The 20,446-nt window shown below is 37.1% G+C and overlaps 1 protein-coding gene across 1 annotated transcript in view; it reads right to left on the minus strand.

The window, feature by feature from the left end:
• Positions 1-221: 221 nt before the first annotated feature.
• The window catches only part of LOC102877919 (guanine nucleotide-binding protein G(q) subunit alpha), a 176,159-nt gene continuing 155,934 nt past the window's right edge, over positions 222-20,446 (minus strand). Inside the window, exons 5-6 of the mRNA XM_006918455.3 lie at positions 10,857-11,010; positions 222-5,387 (exon numbers count right to left, since the gene is read on the minus strand). Of these exons, the coding sequence (XP_006918517.1) occupies positions 5,197-5,387; positions 10,857-11,010 (345 nt within the window). The 3' untranslated portion in view covers positions 222-5,196. The remainder of the gene's footprint in view (positions 5,388-10,856; positions 11,011-20,446) is intronic.

Consider the following 20,446-nt stretch of genomic DNA (forward strand, 5'->3'; position numbering starts at 1 on the left):
AAGGAAACTGAAGTTTCTGATTATATACATAAAGGAAAAGATTTTTTTTGGTTGGGTTAGAAACTACTGAACCTGCCTACTTTGGAAAATGCATGTGCAGTATAAAGTGTTTTAAGGAAAGATTTATTCCAATACTGCTCATAATAAAAAAAACACTGGGAGAAACTTAGGCAACTTCGAGAGAAGCAAAACTAAAGAATGAAGAATACTGTAGTACAAAATTATGGCCAAAAATACTGTATTTTTAACCAGCAAGATCATTGGGGCATTATTATACAACATTAGGTGTTTTTTGCAAAACTAGTTCCCATCCCCAAACAATAGACAATACATGCATTTGAATGACATTTTAAGAACAGTAAATATGATTCCTTTAAATACTGCAAGTTAAAAATGTTTTCTGACAAAACTCCCTAAATACATAGGTCTAGTAAGAGCTTCCAATGTGATGACAGGTGAGGAATTCAGCAAGAAGTTGTATTTTGAGAGCTTGTTGAGGAAAAGAAATCCATTAAAACATGTTTTTCAAAATATCCTGAACAAAGGTACATAGTAATTTTTTCTTTCTTCCTAAACTTAAAAATATTCTGAAGAATATCTTCCTCCTGTTATTTTGTCTACTATAGCTTATAAGAAAGTTGGAATTCCTTTATCCAAGTAAAATCCAATTTTATCCAATAGATGTTTTAATAACATGTAAAAGTCATTTATTATTGGGTCGGAATTATGTGGAGAAATGGAGGTATGTGATAGATAAGGGAGGTAAGAAAGAAATATTTGAGCACCTACTATGTGCTAGGTATGTATGCATACTTTGAACAGATGATTCTAGAGGCAAGAGTGCTATTGAAAGGGCATTGGTAGTTGGGAAGAAGGCAGGAAATGGTTTGTTCTGTTATAAAACAAATGACAGGTTTAGACTCTGTACTAAGTGTCTACTAAATAGCAGGTGTCTAGCTCCAAAAATCTCTAGCTAATCATATACAATAAGCTGTTTCTTTTCCTAATTTGATGGAACCAAAATGAAATCCTGAAGACAGTTACCAGGACAGATCTATTAACGCTACATATGCTGGAAATATGTAGAAACAGATAAACATACAATATTACTTGTTTTAATTTGTGTGTGTTTCTAACCAAAGATATATCTTTGGAAGAAAATGTGAATGTATACCAAGCACACTTTATTTATATCAATTGAAATGTTCTCAATTACCAATTAAGTGGTTTTAAACCCTTATTTAATTTTAAGAAGAGCAGCAATATACATTACAATATTTGGGTACACTTTATTTTTATATGGGTTAACATTTCTACTACGTTTCATTTCATTCCTTCTTTTTCAAGAAACTGAAAACAAAGGGAAATTGAGGGTAATTTGAAGGTTATTTCCGACCAACATCTGAGTCTTGCAGTATCTCATTATGCAGCCCTTTCTTCCCATTATTTTTTTTGCAAATAATAGTCATTTTGACCCAAATCCAGCATAAATAGCATTTCACTGATTCCTAACTTAAGACAACTAAAATTTACAATCATGTGGCAGTATAAATTTTAAGATTACAGTTCATACACCTTGACAATCAAGATAGTCTGAAGTAAAAAAAGTAAATTGTCCTTTAGCTGAATTACCTTTAAAATATTAGACCTGCTAGTTAATCTACAAAAAAATACAAGTTTCAGGTGTTCTTCAAATAACTTGTAGATGTCATCTGCTAGTAAACAACATATGCAGGTTCCTAAGATTTTTCCCCCCAGTCCATTCATGACATTCAACAGAGCTCTTTATATGGCAATGTTTAAAACAAAAACAAAAACTTTGAGGGGATTTATTTACTTTTGAATGGGTTTATCATTTCCCTTTGTTTCAGCTATGAGGCACAGACTTCTGAATTTAAGCTCTGTAAGGCATAGTACAAACCTCCAATTTATAAATAAGGAATTCTCTGTGGGTTATAACTGCCATAATATGCAAAAAAAGGGAAAAATCATCTGTAAACTGGTACACTGCAATGTGTTGGGTGAGTCATGAAATGGCTGCTTGCCTTGGTATGCTGAAGAAAGGTTTTTGTTTTTGAATAAGACATGCCCAAGTCACCATAAAACTCGCCACAGGCTTCCATTGCCTAGAGCATCACTAGGAGTCCAGTGGCACACGCTTATAACGCTTGCAATCACAATATAATATAAAGCATGAGTAAACTTTGTTTTTATACAAAACTGAAAAGAATCCCTTCCCGCCCCCAGCCCCTTCAATAAAACCCCAAAGAAACAAAAAAGAAAATCCTTTAGCTTCGATTGACTAGTGTGGATACAACTAGGTTTCTATGCATCACTGCAGCTAGGGTGATCAATTTTTTCCTTTCTCAAGAGAAGGGATCTTGTCATGCACCCTAGGAGAAACAGTGAAGCCACAAACCTCAATTCTGCATAGCAATTCCATCCCAATTTCATAAAGACAAATTATGACAATCTTTCCCTGTTTTGCTCAGCTTTTTCGAGCTTTGAGATCAGGTTTAATCAACTACAATCTACTATAGCTCTATTAAACAGAATATCTTGATTCCCTACAACGGTAACACTTATGATCTTGTGATGAGGTTTTCTCTATACATACTGTAGGCCTTCAAATGTTTACTTTTTTTTTTTTCTGCACCAAATTTAAGATCGCCCTTTCAGGCAAGCAGTGGTCTCTAGCTGTTAAAACATTTCCTTAGTGGATCACAATAGCTTCTAAAACTGCCTTTCTAATAAAGGCCACCAGAGAGGTAATACTAAACTGTGCATTTGCCAAATAAGAATATGAATCGTATAAAAGCTCATATTCCAATCCTAGGTCAAATGGCAAAAGTTCTACAAAGTTGGTTTCCATGTTTGTATAAAAGCTCTGACTGATTTTATGTATTTTGCTATGAAATTACCTTTGGGTCTTATAATCAGTATACCTCTACTCAGGAATGTGCAAATGATTTTATACAGCACGATGCTAGTACCGCTCTGTACGATAGTAAGGTTTTTTTTTTTTCTTCTTTTCTAAATGGAAAAAAAAAAATATCCCTAGTCAGAAATAAACTGACAAATTTACATTCTCCTCTCTTAAAAAAGTAAATAAAATAACATTATTCAAAATGTGAATTAGCTATAAGACATACAATACAATTACATAGATACATATCAATACAGCACATTCAATCTGCCAAAAAATTAATGATTATAAAGCCAGTATGGATGCTGCAATATCAAGAGAGAGAGATGTATGTACAATGGTTAGAGCAATCGTAATTGCACTATACCTACAGGCAGTCTGTTTCTTAAATTACAGGTGCTTTCTGAGCAAGGAAAAAAAGTAACCTGTGTTGTCTGAGGCTGGGAGAGTAAAGAATGAGAACATCCCATTACTATTTAATAACTCTTGTATTCATCTAATAAGCTATTAATTTTCTCTCTCCCCTTTGTTGTTCCAAGAGAGTGATTTATATGGAAGTTTAGACTCGTGCCAAATAGTATTGTAGTTAAAATGAGACCAGTGTCATGGCCTAATTTTAACTTCCCAGCAGGTTTAAAACAATCATGATTTATTTTCTTAAATCATATTTCAGCTCAGTCTGCTTGACAGAAGCTCATCAATACATGTGCTGTATTTTTTGCATTTGTTGAAAATTGCACATATAGAATTCCAAACATCTCTCTTAGTAGGTTCAGTTACATAAATACATGTTCTACAGAACACTGAGAGGTTACTTTTGCGTCAAGTCCATAATTCTTCCTTAAGTTCACCTTAACCAGTCACCAGTTTAAAAAGATCCAAAGGTGGTAAACTAGCAGTAACTTCAGATTTTGCAAATTAAAGGTGTCAGAATAATACTATCAATCAATGTTCTTGGCAGACCTACTTGACCTTAAAGAACATACAGAGAGTAAAATTGGCTTTGAATGAAGAGACACAAGCAGATTTCATGTTGCATCACAGAGGACACTTTTCCAAATTGTTGATTTGGACACTCAACATGGAACACGGACACTAAACAATGTGATTTAAGGGCAAAGAAAAGAATGGACCATAAGAATCAAATTTACAGTTACCAATTGTTTGGCAATTGGTGTTTCAGGTTCACAGCCAATCATTTTAGGCTTCACAGTCTTATTCTCTTACATTTTAAGATACTGGCTTTTATCTTTTAAGTTCTTATTCTGCTTTACAAAAAGCCAGCTTTGGCAACACATACCCATAATAAACGTCATCTAAAAATTGTGGTCCAAACACTAAGAAAAAAAGGAAAAGTCTTAACCAAGGGGAAAAAAATTAAGAGCATCTATGAAAAGGCTCTGGGTAGCAGCCATTGGATAATGTAGTGTCTGTTGGCATATTTTTTGGCATCGGCGATTTAAAGAGAGGGTAAAAAAAAGAAAAAGCAAGGAAAGGAGGAAGGACAATGGCACATGGCATTTCAAAAGAAATGACTCCTTCTGTGTGTCTTTGCCCTTGCCTTATTGACTTCTGCATATTTTCTGAGTAACCAGCTATGGCTGAAGAAAGAAACTGAAAAGAAATGACACTTAACTGTTATATGGGCATCCACTGTCCCAGCCCAAAGTGAGGCAAGACAATATATTTATATTAAAAAAAAAATATGTGTATCCAGAGCAATACATTTAAAACCATAGTATTAATACTTATAATCCTTCAGCAAAAACTACAAACTCTTAAATTAAGCTGACGTTGATGGCTTAAATCAAATGACGTTGTCCTGACTTTTTCATTCGAGAGAAAAACCTGACCAAGAATGGAACTAGGATAAAGGCCATTGTAACCAGGGAAAAAATCAGGAGGGAGGTATGGGTTAGGGAAAGGGAAATCAGCTTCATTTTGCTCAATAGAAAAGAAGAGAGAGAGAAAGAAACAACTCTTATTTTTGTGAGTGCATGACTGAGAATTTAAAATACATTGAGTCACAAGGTTTTGCCTAAAAAAAAGAGAGGAAATGTGCTGGGACTGTACTTCAGCATCCTGTTTTTCCTCTGAATAGTTTAAATAAAATCATAATATTTACTACAAACTCTGTGGACACGCTCACACAGAGTCCAGGACGGCAATAAATTAGTATTATGCAAATTGCTTTCCACAGAAATACAGTCCCTCTTGTATAGCTTCAAAAGCCCACCAAGGAAGGAAAGGGCGCTGTTGAGGAGGCACAATTAGACCAGATTGTACTCCTTCAGGTTCAACTGGAGGATGGTGTCCTTGACAGCAGCAAAGACAAAGCGGATGTTCTCGGTATCTGTGGCGCATGTGAAGTGGGAGTAGATAATTTTGTCACTGTCTGGGTTCAGGTCCACGAACATCTTCAGGATGAATTCTCGAGCTGCTTGGGCATCTCTCTGGGGTCCTGTTGGCCAAGGGAAGAGAGAGACAGTTTGTCAGCTGATCCACTAATGTGTTCAATAAATATTTGTTGAGTCAATGCCCATGAAGATGACATCTGTACTGCACATTTTATAAGGTATCTGCATTCTTTTTCAGTTAGAGTTGACATGCAATACTATATTCGTTTCAGGTGTACAACACAGTGATAAGACAAATAACTTTTGAAGTGATCACCCTGATGAGTTTAGTACCCATCTGACACCATACCTAGTTAATACAATATTAACTATATTCCTTATGCTGTACTTTACATCCCCATGACTTTTTTTATAACTGGCAATTTGTACTTCTTAATCCCTTCACTTTTTTCACCCACCCCCAAGCCCCTTCCCATCTGACAACCATATTTATTTTCTATATTTGAGTTTATTTCTCTTTTGTTTGTTTTTTAGATTCTACATGTAAGCAAAATCATTTGTTTTTGTCTTTCTCTGTTTGACTTATTTCACTCAGCATAATACCCTCTAGGTCCATCCATGTTGTTGCAAATGGTAAGATTTCATTCTTTCGAATGGCTGAGTAATATTTCATTGTATATATGTAGCACATCTTTATCCATTCGTTGGTTCCATATCTTGGCTATTGTAAATGATGCTGCAATGAACAAGGGGGTGGCACATGTCTTTTCAAATTAGTGTTTTGGATTTCTTCAGATAAATACCCAGAAGTCCTATTTTTTAATTTTTTAAGCAACTTCCATACTGTTTTTCATGGTGACTGTATCAATTTACAAGCCCACCAACAGTGCACGAGGATTCCCTTTTCTCTACATTCTCACCAAGACTTGTTTGTTGATTTATTGATAGTCATTCTGACAGGTGTGATTTTAATTTGCGTTTTCTTGATTAGTGACGTTGAGCATTTTTATTGGCCATCTGTATGTACTCTTTGGAGAAATGTCTATTCAGGTCCCCTGATCATTTTTCAATTGGATTGTTTGTTTTTTAGCGTTAAGTTATATGAGTTCTGCTCTGAAGATCTGATATGTTGTAATCACCTTCCCCAACACTACTATGTGTACTTGCTCCTCTTTGTCAATTTATTTTGCCCATCTGGTTGTCCATCCATCTGCAAAATGTGGTTTGGTGAAAACAGGCAGATGGCTTGAAGGCCAGGCTAAGTTTAGCTTTGATTCCTTGGGTGATATGGAGCCACTGCAGGCTCTTTATTAGGGGAGTGATAGCTGACTTCTATTGGACTGAGTTGGTCTCAGCTATATATTGTGTGCATACAGGCATAGCTGTCTCAAGCTCTCTTGTCAATCTGTCCCCACATGTACCTCTGTTATGGATCACTTTACATTTTCCAGACTGAAATCTGTCAAAATAGAACACCTGTTCTTAAGGTCAGGTCCATCTACAGCTGTCTTCTGCAAACTTCTTGTGTTTTTGAGCACACCACATTTATGTAGTAGTCAACTTACATTGTGTGATGGTAAAAAACAATTGGTTTATATTTTTGTACATTTATTTAGGGTCTGTTAGGTGACAAGCACTGTCTTAGCTGCTTTTAAAAAAGACTGTGATGTATTTATCAGGATACATTAAAAATATTTAATTAATAATTTTGCAATGGGTTTTTAGCTATGACATCAAACTCACGGGCAACAAAAGAATAAACAGACCAATTAGACTTCATCAAAATTAAAAACTGTTCAACAAAGGACATTATCAAGAAAGTGAAAAGACAACTTACGGAATAGGAGAAAATATTCGTAAATCACATATCTGATAAGGAGTTAATATCGAGAATATATAAAGAATACAGATTTCTCCAAAGAAAATATGCAAATGGCCTATAAGCACATGAAAAGATGCTCAATATCATTAATCATTAGGGAAATGCAAATTGAAACCACAATGACATATTACTTCCTGTCTATAATGATTGTAGTCAAAAAAGTGGAAAATAAATGCTGGTGAGGATGAGGAGAAATTTGAACTCTTGTGGTGGGACTGTAAAATGGTGCAGCTGCTGTGGAAAACAGTTTGATGGTTCCTCAAAAAGCTGAGCACGGAATTACCATGTGACTCAGCAAATTTTTTTTTAGGTATATAGCTAGAGGAACTGAAAGAAGAAACTTTAACAGATATTTGTATGTCAATATTCATTGCTACATTATTCACAACAGTGAAAAGTAGAGACAACTCAAGGGTCCAACAAGAGAGGAAAAGATAAACCAAAGGTAGTATACACATACAACGGAGTACTCTTCAGCCATTAAAGTGAAGTTCTGATGGATTTTACAACATAGAGCCAAGTAAAATAAGCCAGACACAAAAGAATAAATATAGAATGATTTCACTTATACAAGGTACTTAGAATTGAAATTTGGGTCAGTAATTAAGAAGGCTGGCATCAATATTAAATGAAAAAATGCCATAATTATAAATGCTATAATTTCATATAAACATATAAAATTGTCCTATCTTTTTCAATGTATTGTGGTTACTAATTTCATAGCAATAATAAAAAAATACTTAAAACTTAATAGATAATTAGAGCTGGAGCGCTCATTTTCATAAAAACACTAACTTGCTAGCTTATGAATGAACTTCATCCACATGATTTTATACTTACCCTATATGGGAAAAAGGGTCTACTTTTTATTCTTTAAAAAAAAAAACTCCAATGAATATCAGAACTAGACTCAAGTTCACTAAAGAGTACTTGGAGTGTGTTATGTTTTTATGTATAAATTATATTATTTGCATAAACATAAACTATAAATAAATCATTATAGTCATCATAGCAAGAACAAAATTTCAGTCTTTATGAACAATTTTGAAGTTCAGGTCCATGTGGAAATGGTAATTTCCCTTACTAAAGAGAAATACAGAAATGACATTAAGATTAAGACTTTGTAAGTGCAGAAATGTGGAAGTGTGAAATTTTAATACTATAAACATGTTTATTATAAAAACATCACTGTAGAGTGGGCCTAGAGTTTTTTCAGTCTTAGCTCATCTTATAAAGGCTTTGAGTCTGATGAAATGACAGCTGCATTTGCTTTGTGACTAATAGTCTGTCTTTTTTTTTGCGGCCAAGTTTCCTATGTGTGTTATGTGTATACTGGGGGAGATTAAAAATAAATAACATCTTCAGATTTTAAAACATTCACAATGGACACATGTTGGATGGAAAATGCTCATAATGATGGAGAATCTGGAAAAATCATTGGACAAAGATAAGATGTTGCATAGAGAGAGAGGAAAAAAATTGTACCCTCCAAAACCTATCGCAAAAAAGAATTAGTGCAGAAAAATACAACCAATGTGTGGTGCAGTTGTGTATGCTACATCAAGTAGCCTGAGCCTCTGTGAGGCAGGCTATGCTGTATTTGTCCTTTATCATCCTGTATATAAGCACATCATGAAAACATGCATGTCTATAGGTGGGTGCTATGTGTGGAGGAGAGGGTTCATTTCTCTCTGCTGATTCCCACTAAATTCTGAGAAAAATTATGAATCTCTCTTTTCAGGGGTCTAAGCCAAGCATATGTGTTTCAGTGCAAGGCAGATGTTTCGTGCCCATCTTACTGAGGTAGATGTGTTTAAAGAACTAGCCTGTTGCTGTGGAAGAGCAAATTAACTACACGCGAAGTTACTTCCTTCCACAGTTTCATCGGGAACACTGAGGATTATCTTCTCAGGCATTTATGATTTGGTGGCAAGCTGGTGGCAAATTAAAAGGGGTAAATGTAAAAACACTGTTTAGGCCAGGAAAGCATTTGTTTTTAAAGCAATAGCAGAGAACAAAGGAAAATGTACTTGGAAAGAGGATGGGAACCCACTGCTAACAAAAACAATACTATCTCTAACACCTGATAATGTCCACAAACATTTCTATTTTCAGTTCAAACTTCAGAATCTTACACGTATCTGGGAAGGGACCTTCAGTTCATTGAACATGTAATGTTTCTCTTCTGTGAGCCAGCACTGGACCAATGCATGTGGGAAGAAAGGACATGTAAAACTTCATCTCTGATGTATTTACTCACAGAAATATTCAATATTCATATTGAATCTTAGTGTTTTGAAGTAATTACCTTTCTGAGGGAGCTTTCAGAAGTACAAAAACACCGTTGAACTGATACCCATCCTGGATATGTTGATAAGGTAATTTTAAAAACAGCCTGTCCTCTTGCTGTTATGTGCTCTCTCTCTATAATAGGTCCTTTGGGTTTGTATTCTTCTGTGGCAGATACTGTGCTAAGTGATTTACCTATATAATTCCACTCAATCCTTTTTACTTAGGAAGAAAGTAGTTAAATAAACTTGTCCAAGGCATCATTGCCAGCAAGTGGCAGAGCTGGAACTCTGACAGTCAAAGCTTGTTCTCTAACCACTATTCTGTCTAGACCAGGGTTTGGCAAACTTTCTCTGTAAAGGACCAGAGAGTAAATATTTTAGGTATTTGATCTCTGTCACAACTACTCAATTCTGTTGCTGTAGCATGAAAGCAGCCACAGACAGTGCCTAAATGAATGGGTGTGGCTGTTTGAATAAAACTGTATAAAAATAGGCAACAGGCCACTCCTTATCTAGACTCAAGTAGTATGGGGGTGGGGAAAGATATCTTTCCCCACCCGCCACATAAGCTCTTACAGGCCAGTGGCTGTGACTCCCTTGTTTTAGAGTGGCTGGATGTATTTCTCAGAATGGGTTGGGTATCATGTCTACTTGTTCAGGATTTCAGTCTAGGTGAGGAGGCAAGATCTGTTTGTAGGTACCGTCCCTAAGGATGGGATTTCATCGGCCCATGAAGCCTCCCCAAAGTAAATATTTCGTGAATATTCCCTATGTGTCAGTCATCATGCTAAAATGTCACATACATGATATCTATTACAGTCTACAAAAATAATCCCATGAATTTGGTCTTAAGGCCCAGAGCAATTAAGTGACTTGATCATGGTTCTATAAAAAGGAAGTATCAGAATGAGATTTGAATCTGGATAGACTGACTTCAGAACATGGGCTCTTGATCATAACTGTGTCCTCTCTAGAGAGAGGCAGAGGCAGACTGTCACCAAATGAAAGAGAATTAAAATGGGGGATACACCATCGGTTAAAACTGTTCCCTGCTCTGACATACTTCAAAACATAAACTGTTTTCTTTTGCTATAATGTTCAGCATTGTAGGAATTAAAATGGTGGATACACCATCGGTTAAAACTGTTCGCTGCTCTGACATACTTCAAAACATAAGAAACTGTTTTCTTTTGCTATAATGTTCAGCATTGTAATGGAATGAAATGTTCCGTATCATTAAAGGATAGAGCAAACAAAAATTCTTACTTCCTCAATCACAACATGCTTGCTTCTGAGGGCAAAGACAGCCAGGGTCCACTGCAATGCATTAGCTTTTGCACTGATCTTGTGAGGCAAAACATCTCCCCAGCCACTGGGCTGGCTAAAGACTGCTGACTTACCATCATATTCCGGGAAGTAGTCAACTAGGTGGGAATACATAATTTTCTCCTCTAGAAGATCTTTCTTGTTTAAGAACAGAATAACTGAGGAGTTCTGGAACCAGGGATATGTGATAATTGTTCTAAAGAGTGCTTTGCTTTCCTCCATTCGGTTCTGAAAAAAATCATCAGAAAAACAAGGCATGAATTACTCACTCTGTGAATTATGTTTATTTCAAAAGTTCAACCCATCTTTTGTATGCATCTGATTTTTGCAGCTTTAGGCTGAACTGTAGCTTTTATCAGAATTTACATGCAAACAGTTCAGGACAGGTAGGCTGTTTTCATTATTCAAATTCTCAGGTTGACAAGCAGAAGAGAATAATAAATCTGCTGAGACAACTCCTTCAACCTTAAGAGAAAACAAATCCTAGAGAATCATGTATCTGGCACACTGTCATAAATTTTCATGAGAAATTATTTGTTCATGACCAAATACTTAAGATCTCAATTAAGAAATAAATACTAGGCTTCATTTTGCATTTTCTAAACCATATTTAATTTGGGGCCTCAGAATTAACTTTAAACAATGAAAACAAAGTTAATTCTTTGCCCCAAATACATCCATATTTCTAGAATTATTACTACTTACTATATTAATATTTAACTCCTGATAAGAAAACACATGGTGAATATATTTTTACATCATAGATTTCCTATTTATTGGAGCACCCTTCCTTGCTATGTTTCACTATAATTTTCATACAGAATTGTGGAGATTATGTGGAGACTATGTAATTACTTGGAAATACAAATGTATTCCTCACCTTCAGCATTTGTGACAGTATTCCCACCTGAACTATACTATCAAGCCAACCTTGGTAACAAAGAATCTCAATGGATTCTCAAGAAATTGGCTGCTTGCTCTATAATGAAGATGCAAATCAAGGCCACTCCTGCATCAAATCTCTTTAAAAAATGTATTCACCAGCCAAAAGCTAGAGAGCCTCCTGGCTTTGTCCACATCTTTTTATCAGTCCTTCCTCCTACAGCCACACTCTTAAATCATTCCCATCCTCAGGTCACAGACAAAGGCAGCAGAGTTGGGGAATCCTCTTTTCCCTGAGAATGGGCATGCTTACTGGACACACACACACACAACTTTCCAACCCCCTAACTTGGTTCTATGTGTTATGACCACATTTTGGGCAATGGAAAAGCCTGGCTGGGATTGAGCCCACTTTTACTTCTAACAGGAGGCTTGCTGATTTAAGCCAAGAATCCTATTCCCCTGGCTCCTGGTTGGTTCAGGATCCAGTCAATCTAGGTCCCAGTCACTCAGAACATCCTTTCCCTGGTTTATGGTCTTTAGCTTAGCTAAACAGCTTAACTGGTCCAATTAACCCCAGGACTTTTGCTGGGAACACTAGAACAGAGAAACTCCCTCTTATAAAGAATGTGGAAGAGGAATCATGTAGCCTCAGGTGCTTCTAACAGCCATCATGAAACAGAAGAATAAACCAGGTCCTGCTCACTGCTTGTTCAAACCTGAATTGGCTTCTGGTCAAGATGGCAGGGTAGGTAAATGTTGTGCTTGCCTTCTTCCAAACAAGCAGCAACCAGCCTTAATGTATCTTGTAGCTTTTGCTAAGTGGCCCCAAGCACAAGTGTTGACCAGTCTCAACTTGCATTGTAACTCCAATCTGGTGGCCCCAAGCCTGGCACAAGTGGTGGCTGGCTTCAGCTCACATTGCAGTGCCCACCAAAGGGTCTCAAGCTTGGCAGCTAGTCTCAGTTTAAAGTGTAGCCTCTCTAAGCTTGGCACAAGCAGCAATCAACCACAGATTACTTTGTAGTTCCTATCAAGAGGTCCCAGCCTGGCACAAGCAGCCACTGATCTGGGCCTTTACCGGAGCCTATCCCAAGAGGCTCCAGAACCAACATTAGCCATTGGCTGGCTTCAGACCATACCAGAGTACTGCCCAACCAGCAACATAAGACACCCAAAAGACAGACACAAGAGTCCCACCAAAGTGACTCCTGCTCTGTGGGGTCAGCCTGCACAAAACTGCTCATCCACTGTAGTCATGGCCAGCCCTCAGAGCCAGTCAGCCTGAGGGTCAACCCTACCATGGAAGTGCCAACTATATTGACTTGAGCCACCTGCTGAGGCTCAATTACAACAGGAGGGCACACACAACCTACAAGGGACCTCCTGGAGCACCTGCCTCAGGTGATGGGGGAGACTGAGCCAGTGGGCCCAACAGGAGACCTTCTACATAAAGCTGCTCTGTCAAGACCAGGAGACATAGCAGATCTATCTTATACACAGAAACAAACACAGGGAGACAGTCAAAATGAGGAGACAAAGAAACATGACCAAACGAACAGGACAAAACTCCAGAAAAAGAACTAAATGAAATGGAGACAAGCAATCTGATACAGAGTTCAAAATATTGGTTGTTTAATGATGTTTAATGAACTTATGGGGAGAATAGATGAATTCAGTGAGAACTTCAACAAAGATAAAGAAAACATAAAGAAGGTAGAAAACATGACAAAGAACAGTCAGAAATGAAGAATACACTAGAGGGAATCAACAGTAGAACAGATGAAGCAGAGGACTAAATCAATAATCTGGAAGACAAGGTGGCAGAAAATACCCAATTGGAACAGCCAAAAGAAAAAGTTAAAAAAATGAAGATAATTTAAGGTACCTCTGGGACAACACAAAACATACCAACATTCACATCATAGGGGTACCAGAAGGAGAAGAGGGCAATGAATTGAAAACCTACTTGAAGAAATAGTGACCGAAAACTTTCCTAATCTGGCAAAAGAAACAGACATACAAGCCCAGGAAGCACAGACAGTCCCAAACAAGATGAATCCGACAAGGCTCACACCAAGACACATCACACTTAAAATGCCAAAGGTTAAAGACAAAGAGAAAATCTTAAAAGCAGCAAGAGAAAAATAGTTATGTAGAAGAGAGCACCCATAAGACTGTCGGCTGATTTCTCAACTGAAACTCTGCAGGCCAGAAGGGATTGGCATAAAATACTAAAGGTGATGAAAAGCAAAGACCTATAAACAAGATGACTATACCCAGCAAAACTATCATTTAGAATTGAAGGAGAGATAGAGTTTCCCAGACAAGAAAAACTAAAGGAGTTCATCACCACTAAACCAGAAATGTTAAAGGGATGTCTTTAAGAAGAAAAGATAAAAAATATGAATAAAAAAAAAAATAGGAAAGAAAATTCCCACTGACAAAAGAAAACAGTATAAGCAGTAGATCGACCAACTGTAAAGACAGTACAAAGGTTAAAAGACAAAAGTAGAAACACCATGTATAATTACAACAATAAATAAAGGGACACATACAAATACACACACACAAAAATAAAGACAATAAAGACAAAATAAAAAAATAAAGACAAAAGCAATAAACACGAAGGGGATGAGTAAAAATTATAGTGATTTAGAAAGTGTTCAAACTTAAGTGACCATCAGCTTAAGACTGCTATAAACGTAGCTTGATATATATCAAGCGCATTGGTAATCATAACCCCAAAATCTATGATACACAAGCAATGCAGAGAAAGCAACCCAAACACAACACTACAGAAAGTCATCAACATACCAGAGAACAAGAGAATAAGAAAGGAACAGAGAACTACAAAAACAATCAATTAATAAACTGGCAATAATTACATAGCTACCAGTAATTATCTTACATGTAAGTGGACTAACTGTTCCAATGAAAAGACATAGGGTGGCTGAATAGATGAAAAAAAAACAAAAACAAAAACCAAGACCTGCCTTCAAGAGACCCACTGAAGATCAAAAGACATACAACAGACTGAAAGTAAACGGATGAAAAAAGATATTTCATGCAAATGGACATGAGAAAAAGTCATGGGGATGTAAAGTACAGCATAGGGAATACAGTTAATAATATTGCAATAACTATATATGGTGTCCGATGGTTACTAGATTTATGAGGGTCATCACTTTGTAAAGTATGTAAAGGTCTAATTACTGTTGTACACCTGAAACTAACGTAATATTGTATGTCAACTATAATTTAAAAATAAATTAAAAACAAAACCCAAAAAATCCCCCATGCCTGAACTTGGTTATACCTCTGGATTTTTAAGTAATATCAGCCAAAAAGTACCTTTCAGTTTTTAAGCTAGTTTCAGCTGTCGTCTTTATTTTGTTTGTTTCTTATTATAGCAAATACTTCTAGTTGCTATACCTAGGTACATCCTCTTCCCAAACAAGCTCTCAGGTGAGGCTGATGCTGCTGACTCACAGAGCACACAGAACTGGAAGGTGCAGAAAGATTGATGAACCATGGACACAACACAAAGGGCTCTATCCCATTAGAGTGCCTGAGTCCTGTGATAAAAATATAACCATGCTAGCTTCATTCTTTTTGTTTTTCTCAATTAAGGGGAGCTAAGATTCTGATTTTATGCTGTATTAGTTGTTTTTCACTCCACAGTGAAAATCACTTATGTTTCCCTGCCCCCTGCCTGCCCCCTGAGAATATTTACAAACCAACATGCTCCGATCAAAGTGTCTAAACTACATCCTAAATGGACCAAATGAGATTTTCACAATGCCTCACAAAGTAGTGGAACATGCAGAATGTGAGGCATAATTCACTTTGCTCAGGAAAAATTGCAATCTATGAGGGAACAGCAGATCCCAGGACACTTCGTGGCACTTGCTATTGAGTCATTTGCCAGGGCATGCGGTTTCAAGGTAGAAAACAAAACAGCAATGTATGAGACACAAGTATGGCTGATAGCAAAAACAAAGTTTTGCTCACCTCTGAAGATAGGTTTTCAAGACAATCTGGCGGGTGGTGCTTATCACACCATCCTCTCTTTGGGTTTTAACCAGTCAATTCAAAGAAAACACTAGTAAGGGTTTTACTACCCCAAACACCAGGCTCTCTGTTAACTGCAGGGTCCTGGCCTATGCCTGAGGCATAGTGAGAAAGCTGGAATAGAGGGAGGAGAGACTAGATAGGCCTGCCAGAAGAATGTCCTGCTTAGTGTCTGCCCCTCTACAGAGACGGAGATGGAAAGAGCAAAGAGGCCACAGAGAGTGAGGACAGGCTGTGAACAAGTGAGCAGTGTCCTGGTTGGCCTCTATGCAGTCTCCTTGCCCAGACCACACTTGCTATGGACTGAAAATGTGTGTTTCCCCAAAATTAATATGTTAAAATCCTAACCCTCACCGTAATGGTATTAGGAGGTGGAGCCATCAGGAAGTGACTGGGATTAGTGCTCTTATAAAAGTGACCTCAGAGAGCTCCTTCACCCCTTCTACCACATAAGGACACAGTGAGAAGACTGATGACCACCCATGCACTAGGAAGCAGGCCTTCATCAGACACTGAAACTGCCTGCACCTTGATATTAGATTTCCCAGGCTCCAGAACTGTGAGAAATAAATGTTTGTTGTCTATAACCCACCCAGTCTATGGTATTTTGTTATAGGAGTCCAAATGAACTAAGACAATGCTAATCAGGTGACCTTCCTGCGTGGGCTGGAATCAGTGAAAGGGTAGAGTACTAAACTGGGAAGCATTTACCCCGATCCCTGGTCCTGGGAGGACAGGCAACCTGTTTCCCCCCAACTTTGTAGCCACAAATGGAATGGTATAACCACTGAGTGTCCTTCCTTGTCATCGGAAAAATCCCTATTCAAGCCATCAGCGAGGGGGTCATACACCTCTAATCTTTAAGATCTCAAATTGATTCTCAAGATGTCTAATCAGCAGAAATCACTGGTATTTTATACAATCCCCTGCAACACATGACTAATGCTGCCTACAGGGTAAACCCCAAGATCCTCAGTCTGGCATTCACAGCTGAGCATAGACTGATCCTTGTGCCATCTTCAATCTAAACTCCTACATAAAAAAAGCTCTCTTCTTCACATAAATGGACTCTATATCCTCACTGTCACACAAGCGTGATTTACTTTACTGACCTGTGGTCTGCAATGCTGTCCCCACTGCTAATCCTATAACATCAACCTGATTTCCCCAGGAAATCCCTTCCTGATCCCCACTGGGCTGACTTCTTCTTACCCCCAGCACACACTGTCCTATTCTTCATTTGCCTACCATTCAGTAGACACACATTGAGGGTATGTTAGAGGCTGGGAACGACAGTTTGGTGGAGATGGGGCTTGTGTCCCAGAGGACTGAAGAAGACAAGAGTGTCAATGTATAATTACAGGTCCACATGACAGGCTGATAAAAGTGGTAAATAGAAGGAGGGGAGGTCACATAAGAAGGAAAGATTTGACTGGAGAAGCCTTAAAACCCAATGTAGTTTTGAGTTGAATCTTGATAGATGTGGAGATTACAAGGAGAGAACAAAAGCAAAGGACAATTTACAACCCTTCGAAGAGCTGTGTGAAAATTCTGCCTCACTATTTCCTCTCAGACATAACTCATTGAAGAACATCTTATAATTACTTTATTAAAGAACACTATTATTTTAAAAGACAAAGACTAGTTGATTTTTTATGTAATGATCCAGGTAATGTAAAATTTGAATCAAAATGATCATTTGTAGCTTATCAAACACTGAGTACTTGAAAAACTCACATACATCGTTAACACGGATGTTACTAATTTAGCTATGTTAGGTGCATAGTCTCCCAGGTATTTATCTCATTTACATAGGTCAACTGGGTAAATAAATATGAGTCAAAATAAAATTAACTCCGAAGCCTTATGAGAAAAAAATTTGCAAGCCTGATCTTCTGCATATGGATTTCCTCCCTCGATTATTTAGAAAAGAGCTTGGCGTGTTTGATTTTATATCTCCAGCAGGATCACATTGTTATGTGTCCTGTCTGATGTCAATACTACCAGAATTTAAACATATTCTGTGCCAAGCTCCTGTTGTTGGAAGGAGAGGGGAGGAGGGGAATGTCTGAGTTGTGAGCTGGAGACTTTGGTTTGAAACAAAGGCTCTGCCTTAAATACTCTGTGACCTTGGGCAAGTGACTGAACCTCTTTCCTTGTATCTCCCAGGGTTTGGGAGGACAGAATGAGGCAATGCTTGTAAAGCACTTAGCTATGACCCCAAAACACAATAGCTTTCACTGGTAGCCACTATCGGTGATGGCAAAATTGCTACATAAGACCCTCTTCTAGGCTTAGGCAATGCACTTACCTCAAATCTCTAGCCAAAATCCAAATCCAGTGAAATCTTTCTATTCCCTGGAATTGTACAAAGTTAATCTATTCATGATTTTGCGTCCAGATACATCTGATTTATGAGAAACGAGAAAATTATCCAGCTTTCTGCCACTTTTGTTCACTTAGAATATTTCTTCAAAATCTTTAAAAAAGTTCAATACTCTCAACCCCAGAGCAAAACAAGAAACAACTGATACATCATATAAATGGAGCAGTTAGGATGAGAAATTAAAGATGCTCCCTAGCCATCCCACTTCTACCATCCAAATCAGACACCAGGAATAGAAATGATAAGGATACCAAACTCAGCTGGACAGACATCATTTCCTCCATCATTTTCTTAGTCTTTGCAAATCTTTGCAAGTGATTATTTGAGATCAAATTTGGCATACTCTTTAGGCTTGAAGACAGCTCCCAAAGGTTCATATATTAAAATTTCTGCCTATGAATCAATGTACTCTACCTGCACAGGATGTTTAGAGAAGCAAAGAAATAAAATATATTTGCCTATTACCTTCAGGTCTAAAGTTTCTAGGCAATGAGATGAGATCACAGAGCAGGGCCTTGCTAAGTGAACTGGTGCAAATCTGTGTGTATTGTAGAAAGGGAGTGGGGGAGGAAAAAAGGAAAGAGAAAGACTGGAGGGAAAGGTCAAGGAGAGGCAGTCGTATACCCTCAGACTAAGGAGAATGGAGACTAGGTAACTTCCTTTAGCTGGTTCATCAGACATTTCTTCCACCCTCAATCTCATGAAGACCAACCACTTCTACCTATATTTCAAACTTATCTACATTGCTATTATCTCTTTGTTTCCACTGGAGCTAACTGGAAAAGACATAAATTTTTACGTAATCAAGATACAGATTTACCTTCAGAGTTTACACAAAACAATACTCACTCAGCATTCCAACCTACCATAAACTCCTTGAGTTATGTCCTCAATCACATAAAATAATATTTTAGCAAAAACCAACCAGGTGGCCATGCACTGACCAGCCGAATAAAAAGCCACGGAAACAACTAGGTAGAGTTACAGAATATAACTGATACTCGAGTGGGCAGACTCTTAACTAGGAACTATGATGGACACATTAGTGCCGTGTCAAGAGTCCAAAGGTACAACTTGGCTGAATAGCACATGTTCCCATTGCATTGAGGTTATTTTCTTATAAAAAGCTCATTCACTGAGGTCCACTTAGTATCATTTTGCTATATTTAGCCAGAACCAAACACAAATTAAAATGGACAATAAAGAGGAAAATACAGATTACTTCCACAGATATTAGTGATTCTTCTTTTCCTTGGGCATCACTGGTAAGGCACAATAAACATTTAATGTTGGCTCCAGGGCAAAAGTTAAGGCGAAAGACTCCATTTGTAACCCACTTGTTTGTGATTGAAAGAACAGTAAACAGAAGAAATGGGGGTATAATTTTGAATCACAAATACATGCAAACTCCTCCACGACTGAGTACCAGTACCATGGCCCTTCATTCCCTAAGAACCTGAATTTCTGAAATTCTGATCTGACCTGAATGTTAACAGCAGCAACAAAACAAAACAAACCCTCAATTGTAGAGAGTTAAGTTTTACTTGGCTCTCTTCAAGCTATACTTATATTCATATTCTTTAATTTTTTATTATTTAAAATAAAGTTCAATGATATTTTCCATTATAAAATTAATATATGGTGATGACAGTAAATTAACGAAAAAAAAGCAGAAGGAGGAAAAAAATCCCCATGGTTGAACTGCCCACATAAAACTATTGTTTTCCTGTTAACTTTTATTTTCTTCCAATTTTTAAACTACGTATAGTTTTGGGGATTATTTTATATCAATGCTGTCTAAAAGAACTTTCTGAGATAATGGAAAATCATTTTTATACCTACTGTCCAATTTAGAAGCCACTACGTACATGTAGCTACTGAGCAGTTGAATGGTGGTTAAAGCAATTGAGAAAATTATTTTTAAATTTAATTTTAACTAATTAAAATGTAAATAGTCACATGGGGCCTGTGGCTACTATATTAGTACAGTATTAAAGGATTATAATTATCTTGTGTATAAAATTTTATATCCTGTATTTTGCTCTCAACATTACATTCTAAGATTTTTGTTTTAAAATTCACAAATATTTTGAATTGATTTTTAAAGTTATAGTAAGCTTAACTAAATTCCAATTAAGATAGCTTTTTTACACTATTATAAACAGCACTATAATTTACAACTTTTTATATAAAGATTTTTATAGGTAAAATTATCTTTATAGCAGCATATCAAAACATATTGCAAAATGTCTTGATAACAGACTACCCAAGTAGCTTTCCAGAGGGGTGAACGAGCTCATGTACCCTGTAGTAATGTGTGAA

The sequence above is a fragment of the Pteropus alecto genome, unplaced genomic scaffold (assembly GCF_000325575.1).
Source record: "Pteropus alecto unplaced genomic scaffold, ASM32557v1 scaffold95, whole genome shotgun sequence".
In the NCBI taxonomy this organism is placed as follows: domain Eukaryota; kingdom Metazoa; phylum Chordata; class Mammalia; order Chiroptera; family Pteropodidae; genus Pteropus; species Pteropus alecto.